Source organism: Bufo gargarizans, chromosome 1, assembly GCF_014858855.1.
Source record: "Bufo gargarizans isolate SCDJY-AF-19 chromosome 1, ASM1485885v1, whole genome shotgun sequence".
Taxonomy (NCBI): domain Eukaryota; kingdom Metazoa; phylum Chordata; class Amphibia; order Anura; family Bufonidae; genus Bufo; species Bufo gargarizans.
The window spans coordinates 41,105,376-41,125,803 of record NC_058080.1 but is presented as its reverse complement, the minus strand read 5'-3'; the positions used below and the strand labels follow the sequence as shown (position 1 = coordinate 41,125,803).

The 20,428-nt window shown below is 49.8% G+C and overlaps 1 protein-coding gene across 2 annotated transcripts in view; it reads left to right on the top strand.

Annotated features, from left to right (window-relative positions):
* Positions 1–947: 947 nt before the first annotated feature.
* The window catches only part of IMMT (inner membrane mitochondrial protein), a 31,547-nt gene continuing 12,066 nt past the window's right edge, over positions 948–20,428 (top strand). For both annotated transcript variants that reach the window (XM_044295162.1, XM_044295154.1), the window contains exons 1-4: positions 948–1,129; positions 11,614–11,684; positions 17,950–18,139; positions 19,090–19,177. In XM_044295162.1, coding sequence (XP_044151097.1) covers positions 1,085–1,129; positions 11,614–11,684; positions 17,950–18,139; positions 19,090–19,177 — 394 coding nt within the window. In that variant the 5' untranslated portion in view covers positions 948–1,084. The remainder of the gene's footprint in view (positions 1,130–11,613; positions 11,685–17,949; positions 18,140–19,089; positions 19,178–20,428) is intronic.

Below are 20,428 nucleotides of genomic sequence, written 5' to 3'. Positions count from 1 at the left end.
ACTTTCAAGAAGTAGTGATCAAGGCCCTAATTCTTCCAAACCAAGCAGAAGAGGGTCCAGTACTTCTGTAAGTTACAGTGGCCGTGCTGTACCAGGACAACATTTCCCAGGTGAAGTCCCCCAGACAGCAAGAAAAGGAAGGACCCCAAAAAAGATGCAGAGTTTGTTCAAAAAGAGGGATTAGGAAGGACGTCATTTACCACTGCGAAACCTGCCCTGAAAAACCTGGCCTGTGCATGCAGGAGTGCTTCAGAATCTACCGCTCATCCATGGAATAATGTCCTCCTTGATGCTCCCTGTAGTTTTATCACCTTATATCTCTAGTTTTGTCCGCGTTGCTTACATATCCACTTTTCTCCAACCAATACATATTCATTTCTGTGAGACACCTGTTTGCTGAAAAGTACAGTTTCCACCACTTAAAATGTTCGTACGGGGGTGCTCTTTCCACAATGGGGTCACTTATTGGGGGTGCTGCGCCCCACTAGCACCTAGAGGCTAATTTGCATATTATAAAAGTCATTATTTAGCGTGAGCGGCGGCAGGCAGGGAGATATGAGTCGTACGGTTGTGTTCTGCTGACATCAGCACATCGCTCATGTCACCCAGATACATAACGATTTTTCTGATGACAGAAACCCTTTAAATGCTGCACATTTTCCGCACGTAATTCTGCTGCGTTTCCACTACGTGTGGGCATACTCTATAGTCGGCGTCCCATGGATTGTTCATGAAATAAGTGCAGCATGAAATGGGGGTCACAAAGCATGTTAGTGTCAGGCATCATTACTGGAAATCTACATGATGTTGTTTCTATCCAGTATTAATAAAGTTATATAATAAAAAAAAAAAGCGATATGCTCTAATCTGTGAGAGGTTTAATAAAGTTGTTGAATGAAAAAAAAAAAAAAAAAAAAAAAAGGAGAGACGCACGCTGCTACTGTATAGAGTGGGTGTGGTCAGAGAAGGAGGCGTGGGCGGTGTCAGTTCGGGCTGCGCGGTCACTCTTCTCATTCATCCCGTGCCGGGACATGGTGTGTTGAGTCGGTTACCGGACTGATTACTCCCCGTTACCACAGGGAACATGCTTCGGGTGTGCAGGAAGGCCCGTGCGGCGGCGCTCGCTAAGGTAAATACCCACGACCTTAGCATGCTACTGACAGCAAAGCCGCTCACAGCGCCGTGGGCCATGTTTTGGAGGGCGCGGGCCGGCCGTGATCAGCGCCTCTCCTAGCTGCGTCTCGTGGCATTATACCGGGCGCTCCGGCCTGACTGAGCACCGCGTATTGCTTTTACCGCCAGCCAATCGGCTGCGAGCTCAGTAACCCGACTAACCAATCACATTGCGTCGTTCTGGCTTCTCCATCCAATCGCTGGACGCTTCAAAGACCTTTCAACTGTGTTACGTAGAAGGGCGGGCTTACGTGTGAGTGGCGTGTCCGCGGTCCAATCAGGTTTAGTTTTATTGTGATGGACGTGAGGTTTATCCAATGGGAAAGCTTGGCTTTGCTAGGTCAGTGGAAGTCCTGAGGGCAGATGCTGGAAGAGCAGCAAGTCAGTGTCCGGGCGGTGTGACAGGGTGGGGGGTGCGGTTACTGCAGCTGCCCCCCCCCACAGTCCCCGCTCTGTCCTGTCAGCAGCGGCTGAGGGACACTGTGCGGCTGTCCGGAGCTCTGGGACGACGTGACCTTGTAGTGGGTGTCACTCAGCTCCGTGCCTGGGCCTGACTGGCTGAGGAATCCTGTGTGTCAGTCCATGAGGGACTGCCACGGTCCGTGTGCTTCCAGGACACTGGTCACTAAAGGGTCAAACGCATCAAGAAGCCTGCAGATCAGAAACACGGCAAATAAAATAATAAAGACTAATATTCTTACCTTTAAAGGGCCACTCCGGTCTCACACACTGACATATCGGACACGACCCCAATGCCAGGTGCCTCAGAGACCGGCGCGCTCATCACTCATTGCCATGGGAGTTTGGAAGATATCCGTGTTAGGGCGGGTTCGCATTGGCGTTACGGCATTCCGTTATAGGTTCTGTCGTCAAGACTTTTTTTTTCCATCATGTATAACGGAACTTTTATGTGCCCCCATAGACATGTATCAGGACGGAGCAAAACGGAACGCCTCTTAAAGGCTCCCGCTTCGCTTTCCTTTATATTTCCTTAAGGGAACCTGTAACTGAATTCCGTAATGTGGATGCGAACCCGCCCTCACCGCGGTCCGCTGTTTGCGGAAGACTCGTAGCTATGGAAGATTTTTTAATACACTAGCAGAAGGACCCGGCTTCGCACGGGTATATTTCATCTATTTCAGGCATGCTCATCCTGCAGCCCTCCAGATGTTGCAAAACTACAACTCCCATCATTTCTGGACAGCTATCAGTCTACAGAAGGGCATGGTGGGAGTTGTAGTTTTACAACAGCTGGAGGGCCGCAGGTTGAGCATCTCTGATCTATTTCATTTAATGTTTGTGTGTGTCGTTAAGATATCGACCAGTATCCCCCATAACTGTGACCTGTACAGCACCCCGTCCCTTAAAGGATAACTGTCACGTTAAGACCCTAATTTAAATTTTCATATATGTAGTTGCTAATAACATGATATTCCAGAATCAGTTACTATTAGACTGACTTACCCCATATTTAATAAGATTCAGCCCTTAGCAACCAGTCTGCATAAAACTGCAATCTCACTATTCAGTTAAGATGGCCGCCACTGCCCTCACCCTGAGGCTAATCCCGCCTGCCCTCACTAGCCAGTAACAATAGCCCCCCAAAAGTGTCAGTAACCAGAGCCCTCCCCCCTAAAGGGTTAATATCCTGCAGCACAAAGGGGTCCTCTTACCACATGTTGCTTTCATTTATACAGTGAGCAGACGGCAGATCTCCCTTCTCTGCTCTGCGCTGCTTCAGCTCTGCATTGTCCCAGTCTGCTGTGTGAGGGAGCGTCTGCCAAGCGCAGGGACAGGGAGAAGTGCACACAGCCCAGGCACTGGTATCAGCTGCTGGGGAGGACCTGGCTTTAATCATTTACTTACAGTCCCTGGCTGTAATCTGACCCTGCACGCTGCGTGCTTCTGCGTCCTCCGTCCTTCCACACATAGACGGACCTGCCTAGCAACCTGATTTTAAGCAGAGGTAAAAGCAGGCAGCACAGGGAACTAAACTGTGGAATTAAGGGGTAATTGAATACACAGTGAAAAGTTTAAATAGGGCCACCAAGGAGATATTAATCACCACAATCCAATACTCCCAAAAAAAAAAAAAGATGACAGTTATACTATAACAATGACCCCCCCCACAGTGCCCCGCCCCTTAACAATGACCCCCCCTAACACACACAGTGCCCCGCCCCTTAACAATGACCCCCCCAACACACACAGTGCCCCGCCCCTTAACAATGATCCCCCCCAACACACACAGTGCCCCGCCCCTTAACAATGATCCCCCCCAACACACACAGTGCCCCGCCCCTTAACAATGATCCCCCCCAACACACACAGTGCCCCGCCCCTTAACAATGACCCCCCCAACACACACAGTGCCCCGCCCCTTAACAATGATCCCCCCCCAACACACACACAGTGCCCCGCCCCTTAACAATGATCCCCCCCAACACACACAGTGCCCCGCCCCTTAACAATGATCCCCCCCCAACACACACAGTGCCCCGCCCCTTAACAATGATCCCCCCCAACACACACAGTGCCCCGCCCCTTAACAATGATCCCCCCAACACACACAGTGCCCCGCCCCTTAACAATGATCCCCCAACACACACAGTGCCCAGCCCCTTAACAATGACCCCCAACACACACACACAATGACCCCCCCCCCCCTACAGTGCCCTGCCACTTTAAAATGGGACCTTCACAGCAGCCCATCCCCTTAACTTTGACCTTCACAGCAGCCTGCCCCTTTAACAGTGACCTCTACAGCAGTTGCCCCTTTAATAGTGGCCCTTGCCCCCTTAACAGTAACCCCCACAGCACCATGCCCCTTTAATGCTAGTGCTACACGGCGACATGTGTCGCGCAACATTTTGTCTCAACAATTTTTATAATGATAGTCTATGGTGTCGCACTGCGATGTGACATGCTGCGACGCGACAGTCGCAGAAAAATCCATCTTGCCGCATGTCACATATCGCAGTGCGACACCATCCAGTGATGGCTAACCTTGGCATTCCAGCTGTGGTGAAACTACGACTCCCAGCATGCTCCATTTATTTCTATAGAGTTCTGAGAGCAGCCAAGCAAGGGGGGCATCTTGGGAGTTGTAGTTTTACCACAGCTGGCGTGCCAAGGTTAGCCATCACTGCCATAGACTATTATTATAAAAATTGTTGCGCGACATCAGTGTAGCTGTGCCTTATGTGTCGTGCGACTTACTGTCGTCGTGTAGCCCTAGCCTAAAGCTGATGTACAGCAGTGAAGAAAAATGGCTGGTTTGTTATGGAAACCTGGAGTAAAACTGTGTGTATGTAGAGACTAAGGGCCTGCGAGCTTCTATTGGCTGATAATGTGACAAGAATAGGACATGTTCTATCTTTTGCGGAGCTGTGGACCGGAAGTTCGGGGCCGCGCTCCGCAAATGCGGAAGCGGAGAGCACATAGTGCGCTCTCCGTTTCACGTCTGGGCCCATAGAGAATGAATGGGTCCGCACCCGTTCAGCAAAATTGCGGAACGGGTGCGGACCCTTTTGCGGACGTTTGAATTTCCCTTGTTGATTCCCTTTATGTATTTAGCAGTCTCTATCATATCCCCTCTGTCTCGTCTTTCTTCCAAGCTATACACGTTAAGGTCCTTTAATCTTTCCTGGTTTTATCCTGCAATCCATATACTAGTTTAGTAGCTCTTCTCTGAACTCTCTCCAAAGTATCAATATCCTTCTGGAGATATGGTCTCCAGTACTGAGCACAATACTCCAAATGAGGTCTCACTAGTGCCCTGTAGAGCGGCATGAGCACCTCCCTCTTTCTACTGGTAATGCCTCTCCCTATACACCCAAGCATTCTGCTAGCATTTCCTGCTGCTCTGTGACATTGTCTGCCTACCTTTAAGTCTTCTGAAATAATGATCCCTAAATCCCTTTCCTCAGATACTGAGGTTAGGACTGTATCACTGATTTTATATTCTGCTCTTGGGTTTTTACGCCCCAGGTGCATTATCTTGCACTTATATACTAATATAGTATATCTTTCATGTACTTCATCATTTAGCTATAATAGTCTAAATACTACAGTCCAGTATAGTATATCCTCCATGTACTATAATAGCCTGCCCACATTCAATGCGCTGCCTGCGCTGTTCATAGTGCGCCCTGCGATGATGAATGGCAGGAAAAATCTAAAGCATATTGGTGTACCATAGACTTTTTCCAGGAAGCGGGTGCCTACAAAGAGGGCTCTGAGTGCCGCCTCTGGCACCCGTGCCATAGGTTCGCCACCACTGCAATAGGTCATCAATACTGAAGTACTGAGAAACTTTTTAAGGCTAGGACCACACGGTGCTGCAGTGCTCGGCCACAGGAAAACATCTACGCAGTTTAAAGGGGTCTTTACACAGACGGGGGGAGCAGATGTACCCAGCACAGTGGTCATGCAGGTTGGATGTTGAGAGATTGACGTTTTGGCCACAAGGTCCCTTCGGCCGCCTTCAGACGAGTGTATTGAGATCCGTCAGGATTCCGGATGATATACCTTCAGGATTTACAGGCGGATTTCTTCCTGCCTTCATTATTTCCGCACAGACTGTAATGTGTGTATTTGGAAACCAGTCCGCACAAAACTCGGACGTGTTCTGGATTTCAAATGTTACATCCCAGGAGCAAGGTAATCGCTGCGTCCGGCGTTTTTTTGCGGTGTAGCCAAATATGCGATAATTTGTACCAGAATGGTGACGTAAGAATCTGTCTTGTGCGAAGCCAATCAGAAGTTGATAGAAAGTTAGACGAGAGCCGATGGTCCTCACGTGCTTTTTGTGGCATAACTTATTTCTTTTATTAGTAGATGTAACTGTACGAGCGCTTGTTTTCCATGGGATCTGTGGTAATTGTACAGATGGGATGGATTGTAAGGCTTGTGCTTATATTACGTCATTTCTTTTTATCATACTATGGGACTTTTATAATACACTAGCAGAAGGACCCGGCTTCACATGGGTATATTTCATCTAATGTTTCTGTGTGTCGCTAAAAAAGATATCGACAGTGAACTCAACAGTTCCCCACCCCTTAACACTGACCCCCCCACACAGTGCCCCGCCACTTTAAAATAGGACCTGCACAGCAGCCCATCCCCCTTAACTTTGACTTTCACATCAGCCGACTCACCTTTACAGTGACCTCCACAGTACCCCGCTGCCTTAACAGTGACCTCCACAGTACCCCGCTGCCTTAGCAGTGACCTCCACAGTATCCCGCTGCCTTAAGTGACCTCCACAGTACCCCGCTGCCTTAGCAGTGACCTCCACAGTACCCCGCTGCCTTAACAGTGACCTCCACAGTACCCCGCTGCCTTAACAGTGACCTCCACAGTACCCCGCTGCCTTAGCAGTGACCTCCACAGTACCCCGCTGCCTTAGCAGTGACCTCCACAGTACCCCGCTGCCTTAGCAGTGACCTCCACAGTACCCCGCTGCCTTAGCAGTGACCTCCACAGTACCCCGCTGCCTTAGCAGTGACCTCCACAGTACCCCGCTGCCTTAGCAGTGACCTCCACAGTACCCCGCTGCCTTAGCAGTGACCTCCACAGTATCCCGCTGCCTTAGCAGTGACCTCCACAGTATCCCGCTGCCTTAGCAGTGACCTCCACAGTATCCCGCTGCCTTAGCAGTGACCTCCACAGTATCCCGCTGCCTTAGCAGTGACCTCCACAGTATCCCGCTGCCTTAGCAGTGACCTCCACAGTATCCCGCTGCCTTAGCAGTGACCTCCACAGTATCCCGCTGCCTTAGCAGTGACCTCCACAGTATCCCGCTGCCTTAGCAGTGACCTCCACAGTATCCCGCTGCCTTAGCAGTGACCTCCACAGTATCCCGCTGCCTTAGCAGTGACCTCCACAGTATCCCGCTGCCTTAGCAGTGACCTCCCCAGTATCCCGCTGCCTTAGCAGTGACCTCCCCAGTATCCCGCTGCCTTAACAGTGACCTCCACAGTAGTTGCCCCTTTAATAGTTGCCCCTGCCCCTTTAATGCTAGGGCTACACAACAACATATGTTGCGTGACATTTTGTCTCAACAATTTTTATAATGATAGGCTATGGTGTTGCACTGCGACATGCAGCCAGATGGATTTTTCTGCTGCTGTCGCGTCGCAGTGCAACACCATAGACTATCATTATAAAAATTGGCGTGCGACATGTGTAGCAGGGTAGTTGTGCGGCTTATTGTCGTCGTGTAGCCTAAAGCTGACCTACAGACTGCCATCCTGTCTACACCGGTGACGGCAAAGGATGAGGGACGGTGGAGAGAGGAGTGTCTACTACAGTCCGTGGGCACCGCCAGACCACCTGCAGGTCACATAGCGTCTCATGCTGGCCATGGACGTAAACTTCTAGCGGTGTCTACATTACTAGCGGTGATTGACCACATTGTGCACAGATACATCCCACAACATGAAGCTTCAAATCACTCCCTGGACTAGAAACCTCATACATGAGTGGTAGAGCTGTGCCATCCATATTAATGCACACAGCAAGCATTTATCTGAATGGGTCCCTCACTATCTCTGTAGTAGGGGTCTGCACCATGTTTCTGTTACATGTATTCCACCCCCCGCAAAGAGAAATGGTAAGGTTTTGGATTCCTGCAGTCAGCACTAGGGGGAGCTCACTGTACACTGTGGTACCCCCTCCCCATCACGTCACAATTTTAGATCTGTGGGGGTCAGTGATTGCAGGAGCACTTAGCCAAGCCATGTGTTTTCTGTAGTGTCTGCTCGGCTGGTCCCTTGGTTTAGCAATCACAGGGGGGGTGTCGGCACCCAGACCCCTACCAATCAAAACTTTTGACATGTTGCTATGGCATGTCAAAAGTTTGTGAAAATGAAGGCACCCTGTAAAATGTTGGCATACCACTAAGGCCACTCTCACACCTGCACTTTCCCTTTCCGCTATTGACATCCGTCATAGGATCTCAATAGCGGGAGAAAACACTGCCGTTTTGTCCCCATTCATTGTCAATGGGGACAAAACTGAACGAAACGTAGCGAACCAGAATGCATTCCATACTTTATGGTTGCGTCCCCATCGCGGATGGAATAACGCTGCAAGCACCATTTTTTTAGTCCACGATGTGATGCGGAGCAAGACGGATCCGTCATGACTCCCAATGTAAGTCAATGGGGACGAATCCGGTTTCTCAGACACAATAGAAAACGGGTCCGTTTCCCGATGACTTTCAATAAAGTTCATGACTGATCCGTCTTGGCTATTTTAAAGATAATACAACCGGATCCTTTCATAGCGGATGCAGACGGTTGTATTATCAGTAACGGAAGCGTGGCATGGCATTTTTTGCAAAAAATATATATATAATTTTTTTTTTTTTGTTATGCCTGGAAAAAGTTATTAAAAAAATACACAAATTGTAAAAATCAAGATATCACACTGTCAGCAAAAAATAAATAAATGCAATCATCGAAAAATAAAGTTGGGGTACTTGCATGCGACCGTATGTATTTGGCCACGGATACAGGCCGTGTGCATGCTGCGTTTTTCACAGGCCCAGTAGTAGAAATGCCTTTTCATGTCCACAAAACCGTCAAGAAGCGGACGTGTTCTATCATTTGCGAGACAGAGACATGGATGCGGACAGCACACACATAACATCCATGTCCGGGTTACTGTCTTTTATGGGTCCACAAAAAATGCGTATCTGATGGAGAAGAAAAATCTGGTTGTGTGAATGAGGCCCCACTGCATCCTGGAGGTCAAAGAAGCCGTTGTAGCAAATTAAACTGCTTCTGAGAAAAATCAGCATTGCGTTCTCTCAATCCCCTCATACACATGCAAGCTCGGCTTGGCGGAGCCTTCATGTGCTCTCCGAGGGGAGTAAGCCAGGGCTTCTCTTCAATGAGAAGATAAGATGGAGCACCTGACATGTCTGATTTAGGAATTACAATCCTGGAACATCTATCCTTATGACTCTGTTGTTCCATTCCTCTATTATTCCTACCAGAAGTTGTGACTGAATAATGAAGGTCCAGATGGGCGTTACACCCTGCACAGTCTAACAACTGATTGGATAATGTTATTACTAGTTTCATTGTAACTGTTCCTTCATGTTCTTGAAAATGACTTTTATCAGCTTTAGGCCTCATGCACACGACCGTTGTGTGCATCCGTGGCCGTTGTGCCGTTTTCCGTTTTTTTTTCGCTGACCCATTGACTTTCAATGGGTCCGTGGAAAAATCGGAAAATGCACCGTTTTGCAGCCGAGACCGTGATCCGTGTATCCTGTCCGTCAAAAAAATAGGACCTGTCCTATTTTTTTGACGGACAACGGTTCACGGACCCATTCAAGTCAATGGGTCAGTGAAAGAACACGGATGCACACAAGATTGGCATCCGTGTCCGTGATCCTTGGCCGTAGGTTGCTTTCATACAGACGGATCCAAAGATCCGTCTGCATAAAAGCTTTTTCATAGCTGAGTTTTCACTTTGTGAAAACTCAGATCCGACAGTATATTCTAACACAGAGGCGTTCCCATGGTGATGGGGACACTTCTAGTTAGACTATACAATGAACTGTGTACATGACTGCCCCCTGCTGCCTGGCAGCACCCGATCTCTTACAGGGGGCTGTGATCAGCACAATTAACCCCTCAGGTGCTGCACCTGAAGGGGTTAATTGTGCTATCATAGCGCCCTGTAAGAGACTCGGGGCTGCCAGGCAGCAGGGGGCAGAACCCCCCTTCCTCCCCAGTTTAAATTTCATTGGTGGCCAGTGCGCCCCCCCTCCCTCCCTCTATTGTATTAATAACATTAGTGGCACAGTGTGCGGCCCCCCCTCCCTCCCTCTATTGCATTAACATTGGTAGCAGTGTGCGCACCGCCCCCCCTCCTCCCTCTATTGTTTTAATACATTGGTGGCAGTGTGCGCCCCCCCCCCTCCTCCCTCTATTCTTTTAATACATTGGGTGCAGTGTGCGGCCTTCCCCCCCCCCCCCCAGATCATTGGTGGCAGCGGAGTTCCGATCGGAGTCCCAGTTTAATCACTGGGGCTCCGATCGGTAACCATGGCAACGAGGACGCTACTGCAGTCCTGGTTACCATGGTTACTTAGCCTTAGCAATAGTAGAAGATTCATACTTACCTGCTGGCTGCTGCGATGTCTGCGTCCGGCCGGGAGCTCCTCCTACTGGTAAGTGACAGCAATGCGCCGCACAGACCTGTCACTTACCAGTAGGAGGAGCTCCTGGCCGGACACAGATCGCAGCAGCCAGCAGCCAGGTAAGTATGATGCTTCTACTCTGCTACCACCAATGATCGGGGGGGGGGCGCACACTGCCACCAATGCTATCATTACAATAGAGGGAGGGAGGGGGGGGGCGCACACTGCCACCAATGCTATCATTACAATAGAGGGAGGGAGGGGAGGGGCGCACACTGCCACCAATGCTATTATTACAATAGAGGGAGGGGGGGGGGGGCGCACACTGCCACCAATGCTATCATTACAATAGAGGGAGGGAGGGGAGGGGCGCACTGGCCACCAATGCTATTATTACAATAGAGGGAGGGGGGGGGGGCACACACTGCCACCAATGCTATTATTACAATAGAGGGAGGGGGGGCACACACTGCCACCAATGCTATTATTACAATAGAGGGAGGGGGGGGCACACACTGCCACCAATGCTATTATTACAATAGAGGGAGGGGGGGCGCACACTGCCACCAATGCTATCATTACAATAGAGGGAGGGAGGGGAGGGGCGCACTGGCCACCAATGCTATTATTACAATGGAGGGAGGGGGGGGGGGCGCACACTGCCACCAATGAGTTAAAAACAGGGGGGGGGGGGGGGTCTGCCAGTTTTTTTTGTATATTCTAACCTGAAGCGTCCCCATCACCATGGGAACGCCTCTGTGTTAGAATATACTGTCAGATCTGAGTTTCACGATGTAGCTCATATCCGACAGTATATTCTAACATAGAGGCGTTCCCATGGTGATGGGGACGCTTCAAGGTAAAATATACCATCGGATTGGAGAAAACTTCAATCCGATGGTATAAAAGAACTCCAGACTTTACATTGAAAGTCAATGGGGACGGATCCGTTTGCAATTGCACCATATTGTGTCAACGTCAAACGGATCCGTCCCCATTGACTTGCATTGTAATTCAGGACGCATCCGTTTGGCTCCGCACGGCCAGGCGGATGACCAAAACGACTTTTTTTTCCATGTCCGTGGATCCTCCAAAAATCAAGGAAGACCCACGGACGAAAAAACGGTCACGGATCACGGACCTACGGACCCCGTTTTTGCGGACCGTGAAAAAATACTGTCGTGTGCATGAGGCCTTAATAAGAGTCAAATAAAACGTCCTATGTGGCCTGGTCGGGTCATTTGTGACACTTTTTTTTTTCTCTTTTTCTTTTGTAGGAATGTCTGTGTGTGAAGAAATCACTTAACCCTCTGCGCGTGACAAGAGCTTATTCCACAGAGCCATCTGGGTATGGTGTTCACTGATTTATTTATTACCTGCTGTATGGGCGCTCCGCGGGGGCGGAGCCCAGGACTAATGCAATACTCTAAGGCTACCTGCACACATTGCAGGTTACATGCAGATTCTTGTGCAGAAAAACCGCAGCCTAAGGGCTCATTCACACGACCGTGCCGTGTTTTGCGGTCTGCAAATTGCGGATGCCGCCCGTGTGCCTTCCACGATTTGCAGAACGGAACAGACGGCCCATTATAGAAATGCCTATTCTTGTCTGCAAATCTGCACTAAAAACCATGGTATTTGGTGCGAAAACGCTGAAATGTGTGTGGATTTTACCTGCACCCGTACCCTAGAGGGGTTTTCTAAGATTCACCACTGATGACGTATCCCAGGGCATGGGGGGGGGTACTACCTGGGATTTTCACGTTGGAGGGCGGTGCATGTGGTTGATGGTGTTTCTCAGCCACGTGGAAAGTGGCTCTGAGCACTGCAGGGAATTATTTTATTCACTTATATAGTGGTTGCATATAGAAATTGTCACCTCTCGCTGGGGCTCATAATCTAAATTCTGGTATGTTTTTGGAGATGTTAAATGTGGACCCAGGACCCCGGAGCTGCAAGATAACAGTGGCAACCATTCAGCCACCATGCTGCCCTGGAACAAGGTGGTCTCAGCATATGCTCTGCTGGCCGGTGGAGTCCAGGGGCCCAGTCCTGAGGATAGGTCATCAATATCAAAGTCGTCGGTGGGGCGACTCCCAGCACTGCTGCCGATCAGCTCCTTGAAGAGAACGCAGTGCTTGAACGAGTGCCGCCATCTTTTCATTGTTTACCTGCTTGCCGTCACAATTGCAGCGGTGAGCAGGTGTAAGTACAGCTATGCCATCCCCATGGACTTCAATGGGACAGCGCCTTGCTGTGTAGGGCGGTACACAGAGAAGAGAAGGCATTGCTCGTACAAGCATTGCGCTCTCTTCAAACAGCTGATTGGTGGGGGTGTCAGCAGTCAGCCAATCTGATATTGATGACCTATCCTGAGCTGCACTGGGGACAGAGCCTTGTGACAATCTCCGGACAGCGCTGTGAAATAATAATTAAAGGGGTTGTTCAGAGCTGAACCCGGACATATCCCCTCTGAGTGAGCATTGGAGCAGCATCCGGTGATGTACAGAGTCTCTGTATGGGAATGCTAGGGGGAGGCTTCTGCCTAGCAGTGAGCCCAGTGACGTCACTGGCACTAATGGGCAGGCTTTAGCGCTTTCCTAGGGTGTTTTACAGTGGCCACTGTATATTACTAGCTGCACATAGGCGTTAGTAAACAATTGGCGCTAATGTCTGGTGGTTTACTGTGGCTGATCATCTGCTTCCTGACACTGCACTTCAAAAATGGCCGCCGCTGGGGGGGTCCCTTCCATCAGTGGCCTCCATTCACTTACACCTGAGATGGACTGCGCATCAGCTAGTTTCCCTGTCTATCCCCCACTGTGTGTCCCAAAGTGAATGGAGGCCGCTGATGGACGTCCAGCGGCGGCCATTTCTGGAGTGCAGTGTCAGGAAGTCGGCATTGCTCACCTATCATTAGATATATGCATATGCTATTCTTAGCTCATGTGCAGCTAGCGATGTGTAGTGGCCTTTGGCAATCCAGCTATTGTGAAACTACAACTCCCAGCATGCTCCTTTCACTCCTGTGGGAGTTCAGAGAACAGCTGAGCAAGTGTGCATGATGGGAGATGTAGTTTCACAACACCTGGAGTGCCGGAGGTTGCTGACCCCTGTGTTAGACCATCGCTGTCAAGCCCTGCAGCACCTTAAAAAAAATAAAAAAAAGAATAAAAAAATTCTGTTGAGATAAAACATGACCCAATTTAAAAGGGTTCTCCAGAAATGGTGTTTTTTGTTTTTCCCAGCAAGTGCCCACATCCTGCCTTCATAAACAGAAGATTCATACCTGCTCCCCACCACCCCGCTCCTCTGCTGTGTCCATGTTCCAGTCCCCGGCTTGTTTTCTCCCGGCGCTGCATGGGCACGGTCATGGTCACATGCTCCGCCGCAGCCAATGACTGGCTTCAGCTGTATGTGGCGCTTCTGGCCAGTCATTGGCTGTAGTGGAGCATGTGATCATGCCCATGCAGAGCCAGAAGAAAACGTGACGGGGACTGGAATCCTATTTATGAAGGCAGGCTGTGGGCACTTGCTGGGGGGAAAAAAATAAAATCAGTATTTTTGTGGAGAACCCCTTTAATCCCACAATTCGGTCATTAGATGTGGCCTACTGGTATTTTATGTATAGGCATTTCTAGGAAGTGATATCACACTGCAAAAATACATAGTTGTCAGAATCAAGGGATTTTAATTTTTTTTCCATTGAGTAAAAAGAACACCACCCCAAATATCTGGTTTCTTTTTGGTATATAAAGCAGTGCTGATGTGGTCTGCAGGGTTGTTTGTCCCCATATCTCAGCCGTGACGCACATTCCAGTAGTATCCAGCGCTGGTCTGGGGCCGCTGTGTCCTTGACGGCGTGTCCCTTTATATGTAACCTGAAGCCTCTCTACAGTGTGAAGGTGAATCGTCTACAGTAAAGGCTTCATCTGACTGTAAATCGTATCCCTAGCACTAATATCAGGCATGAGGCATACAGATGTAGCAAATGTTAAGTACACAGTTGCAGTACACTTTAAAGGGGTTGTCCCACGAAAAATATTCTCCAGTTTTCAAACCAGCACCTGGATCTGAATACTTTTGTAATTGCATGTAATTCAAAATTTAGTATAGACAGTTATTCCATAAAATATATCTGTATAGTGTTTTTTTTTCCTATTTCTTTGACCTGCTCACTGAGAAGGCCGCACATGCTCAGTTTCATCCTTCAACTGCCCCCTGAGCTGTGATAGGGAGAGCATGGACACGCCCCCTGAGCTGTGATAGGGGAGAGCATGGGCACACTTCCAGAGCTGTTATACGGAGAGCTGAGACACGCCCCCTGAACTGTTATAGGGAGAGCTGAGACGCGCCCCCTGAGCTGTTATGGGGAGAGCTGAGACGCGCCCCCTGAGCTGTTATGGGGAGAGCTGAGACGCGCCCCCTGAGCTGTTATGGGGAGAGCTGAGACGCGCCCCCTGAGCTGTTATGGGAGAGCTGAGACGCGCCCCCCTGAGCTGTTATGGGAGAGCTGAGACGCGCCCCCTGAGCTGTTATGGGGAGAGCTGAGACGCGCCCCCCTGAGCCGTTATGGGGAGAGCTGAGACGCGCCCCCCTGAGCTGTTATGGGGAGAGCTGAGACGCGCCCCCCTGAGCTGTTATGGGGAGAGCTGAGACGCGCCCCCCTGAGCTGTTATGGGGAGAGCTGAGACGCGCCCCCCTGAGCTGTTATGGGGAGAGCTGAGACGCGCCCCCCTGAGCTGTTATGGGGAGAGCTGAGACGCGCCCCCCTGAGCTGTTATGGGGAGAGCTGAGACGCGCCCCCCTGAGCTGTTATGGGGAGAGCTGAGACGCGCCCCCCTGAGCTGTTATGGGGAGAGCTGAGACGCGCCCCCCTGAGCTGTTATGGGGAGAGCTGAGACGCGCCCCCCTGAGCTGTTATGGGGAGAGCTGAGACGCGCCCCCCTGAGCTGTTATGGGGAGAGCTGAGACGCGCCCCCCTGAGCTGTTATGGGGAGAGCTGAGACGCGCCCCCCTGAGCTGTTATGGGGAGAGCTGAGACGCGCCCCCCCTGAGCTGTTATGGGGAGAGCTGAGACGCGCCCCCCCTGAGCTGTTATGGGGAGAGCTGAGACGCGCCCCCCTGAGCTGTTATGGGGAGAGCTGAGACGCGCCCCCCTGAGCTGTTATGGGGAGAGCTGAGACGCGCCCCCCTGAGCTGTTATGGGGAGAGCTGAGACGCGCCCCCCTGAGCTGTTATGGGGAGAGCTGAGACGCGCCCCCCTGAGCTGTTATGGGGAGAGCTGAGACGCGCCCCCCTGAGCTGTTATGGGGAGAGCTGAGACGCGCCCCCCTGAGCTGTTATGGGGAGAGCTGAGACGCGCCCCCCTGAGCTGTTATGGGGAGAGCTGAGACGCGCCCCCCTGAGCTGTTATGGGGAGAGCTGAGACGCGCCCCCCTGAGCTGTTATGGGGAGAGCTGAGACGCGCCCCCCCTGAGCTGTTATGGGGAGAGCTGAGACGCGCCCCCCTGAGCTGTTATGGGGAGAGCTGAGACGCGCCCCCCCTGAGCTGTTATGGGGAGAGCTGAGACGCGCCCCCCTGAGCTGTTATGGGGAGAGCTGAGACGCGCCCCCCCTGAGCTGTTATGGGGAGAGCTGAGACGCGCCCCCCCTGAGCTGTTATGGGGAGAGCTGAGACGCGCCCCCCTGAGCTGTTATGGGGAGAGCTGAGACGCGCCCCCCCTGAGCTGTTATGGGGAGAGCTGAGACGCGCCCCCCTGAACTGTTATGGGGAGAGCTGAGACGCGCCCCCTGAACTGTTATGGGGAGAGCTGAGACGCGCCCCCCTGAGCTGTTATGGGGAGAGCTGAGACGCGCCCCCCCTGAGCTGTTATGGGGAGAGCTGAGACGCGCCCCCCTGAGCTGTTATGGGGAGAGCTGAGACGCGCCCCCTGAACTGTTATGGGGAGAGCTGAGACGCGCCCCCTGAGCTGTTATGGGGAGAGCTGAGACGCGCCCCCCTGAGCTGTTATGGGGAGAGCTGAGACGCGCCCCCCCTGAGCTGTTATGGGGAGAGCTGAGACGCGCCCCCCTGAGCTGTTATGGGGAGAGCTGAGACGCGCCCCCTGAACTGTTATGGGGAGAGCTGAGACGCGCCCCCTGAGCTGCAGCAGAAAGGACACTCCCCTAGAGCTTCCAGCTTGATATAAATCTAGCAGAGCAATGAATGAGGAGATCTCTGGATCCATGTGAGGTACAGGGCTGGTTCTAGCTTTGTTATAAAGGTGTTGTCATGTACTATATGATGACTAATGTAAAAAATTTAAAATCAGACATGAGAACTCCTTTAAAGGGTTGTCTATCCTCAAGATGGGCCATCTGTAGCTGTTCAGTGACGCCCTGCACCACCACCGATTAGCTGTTCTGAAGTAGCTTTAGCGCCAGAACTACACCGCACTGTCCATTGTGCAGTGGACTGATCAGGTTACTGCAGCATTGCTTCCATTGAAGTGGGCTGAGCCGCGTCCAGGCCAGTGATGGTAGTCAGGATTTCACTGGCCTGCGGGAAACAGCAAGAAGGCTGCAGTGCTACTGTGAGCGCCTCTGCCTTCTCAAACAGCTGTTCGTGGGGGTGTCGGACCCCCACTGATCAGATACTGATGATCTACCCAAAGAATAGGGCATTAGTAATAAAAAGGTGTAGAACCCCTTTAAAGGGAACCTGTCATCAACTTTATGCTGACCTCACAGGGCAGCATAAAATAGTGACAGAAATGCTGATTTCAGCGGTGTGTCACTCGTGAGCTAAAAGTAAGTGGTTGCTGAGAACCAACATCACAATCATTGCAGACTGGGCCTGAAAAAGAGTCCCGGCCTCCTGAGAAGAGTCCTGGTTATCCATGAATTCCTGCTCTCCTGCCCACCTGCTGATGACTGACAGTCTTCTACCTAGTTTTCTCCCTTTCTCTCTAGGACAGATCTGCCAATCATCAGCAGATGGGCGATAGAGAAGGAGATTATGAATAACCAGGACTCTTCTCAGGTAGATTTGACTCTTTTCAAGGCCTGGGCTGCGGCAACCACTTACTTTTAGCTGAGATCAGCATTTCTGTCACTATTTTATGCTGCCCTCAGTAAGGTCAGCATAAAGTTGATGACGGGTTCCCTTTTAATAAACGGTGTAGACTAAAATCTATAAATCTTAACATTTGATTTTGCCGTACAAATAATTTATGGCACACTGACTGTTTCCATTAGGTAGGTACTTCAAATGTGCTTACACATGGGACCAGGTACTCCTCATCTGGGAGTGGTGGTCCGGCCCATGAATCAAACCTTTGCATTATCAATTGAATGTTTTACAAATTTTTGTAATAGTGAAATGATTTGCTTGTAGTCAGAGGGAGTAAACTGGTTTATTTCTGGAGGATTTTTGCCCTTGAAATATAAGTATCTGCATCGTCCTCATGTATGAAATCCTATGCATGCCTCTCATAGGGTGCGTGTACTCTAAGAGTGATCACCAAGATGGCAACAGAAGCCCAGGCTAACACAAGAGATGCAGGTCCAGACTTGGTGGTTCCGCTGTCTGTATACTTCTCCTTATGCAGTAAGTGTGTGTTTTCTTGCAGGTCTTCTGCTGGGAAGATCATTGCTGCGGGGCTCCTCTTCGCTGGTGGTGGTGTCGGGGGCACCGTACTCTATGCCAACTGGGATCCCAGGTTCCGGGAAAATGTGGAGAAGTCTGTTCCTTATTCTGACAAACTCTTTGAGCTGGCTCTAGGGCCTGCACCATATAACCTCCCAGTGCCAAAGAAACCAGTAAGTTGGGTGTCTCCAACCTAAAAGGAACTTTTCCATAGGATAGACCAGGGATCGTCAACCTCCGACTCTCCAGCTGTTCTGAAACTACAACTCCCAGAATCCTCCAAGTACATTTTCATGCTGGGCGTTGTAGTTTCTCAGCAGCTGGAGTGCCGAAGGTTGCTAACCCCGGTGATGGACCATTAATCTGTCTTTGGTAGGAGTCGGATCCCCACTGGTTCACAGGAAAAAGTGGGCGTACCACACAGTGGAGCATCCATTACTGCAGCCATGTGTGGATAGGTGTGTTTGATAAAGCAGCCTAAGGGTCCATTCACATGTCTGTAGTGTATTGTGGATCCGCAATATACCCGGCCGGCACCTCCATAGAACTGCCTATTTTTGTTTGCAATTGCGGGGCCGCGCTCCAGAAATGCAGACCAGATATTATGTAGACCAGGCATGCTCAACCTGCGGCCCTCCAGCTGTTGTAAAACTACAACTCCCACAATGCCCGGCTGTAGGCTGATAGCTGTAAGCTGTGCAGGCATGCTGGGAGTTGTAGTTTTGCAACAGCTGGAGGGCCGCAGGTTGAGCATGCCTGATGTAGACCATAAATATCTCATTGGCTGTGGTTCAACACCCCCCACCCCCATGCCAGTTGGCTGTTTTGGTGTAGCTTTGGCGCCAGAACTACACAGATGCATCCTTTGTATAGCAGACAGAGCTGGTCTGCAGTGCCGCTCCTTTTCCGTTCTGTGGTGACCATCTCCATCCACCAGATATTGATGGTCTGTCCTGAGGACAGGTCATCAGTAGTAAGATCCTGAACGGCCCCTTTAAGCATATGTATGCTGCACCTAAGAAAATACTAAATCATGTAATAGAGACCCACATGTCCTCCTTACCTAGCCTATGCTGCGCTCTCTAAAGGTAGTTTAGTATAATTTCTTTGATTTGTGTCCCAGGTAAAGGATTCTGGGCCATTAAAGATTTCCAAACAACCTAAGAAAGAAAGTATTGAAGCACCACCCGTACCTGGTCAAAATGTGGAAGGTAAATGTTGTGTGTGTGTGTGTGAACAATCAAAGGGGTTACCTGACACATTGCGGGTCCTCCGTGCTGCAAACAGGCCCATTTGTTAAAATGATGCATATCCTGCAGGATATAACTGTGCGGATGTACACAATCATAATTAAAGACAGAACATAAAAGCACTATCAAAGCTCTAAATGCAAACTCTATACATAAACTAATACCTCATTTGATATGATAAATATGAGGTTCTTAGCAAATATATTTTGAAAATATCTGTGCCCACCTACCACGGCAAGGTGACCCTAGTCCAGGCAGGAACCTTCTCTATTTAACACCTATCTCTATGCCAGTGGGCATCTACATTCAGGAGAACAGACTGCACATAGGCTGTGTTGCTGCGTGTTACCTCTACGTGCCTTTACCCCTTTCACAAAATGTGATGTTGTATTGTGTCACATGTCGGGTCTTTACAGATGGCTCCAGCTCCAAACAGCAGACACCTGGGCTTAATGTCCACGACTGGCAGTAATGCCGATCACAGACATTTAACCCCTCAAGATGTCCAAAACCCGGAAGAGTGCACTTTCAACCACCCATATTATTATTAAAATATATATTTTTTAAATCCCATATGGTAAATGGCGTAACAAATATAAAAAAAAATCAAAATGGCCGATTCTGCGTTTTTTTGGGTCGCTTCAACTCCCACAAATCTTTTTATAAAAAGTGATCAAAGAGTCACAGACCTCAAAATGGTATCAATGAAAAGTACAGATCACTTCACAGAAAATGAGCCCTCACACAGCTCTGTACACACAACTGTGTAAAGTTAGAATATAGCGATTAAAAAACAAACGTTTTCACGTTTTTTTTCTTTTTTGTATTAAAAATTAAGAAAAACTATACAAATATTGTATATTGTAAAAACAAAACCCATAAAACTGGCAGAATTGCATTTTTGTTTCCAATCGCACCACATTTGGATATTTTTTTTTTTTCCAGCTTCCCACTTCATCCTTTGCAATATTAAATGGTGCTATTAGATAGTACCACATACGCCTATGAGAATGGGAAAATAAAAAAGCTAGGGCTCCAAAAAGGCAGGGAGTAAAAAATGGAAAGTCGCCCCGTTAGCAAGGGATTAAGCATCCAATGAGAGAGAGCAAAATCGGCTATATGTATCACCTAATCAAAAAGCACATGGGATGATAGGAGTGCATTCAGTCCCATTTGTTAACACGACTGGCATGTCCACGGAAATGTAGTTTC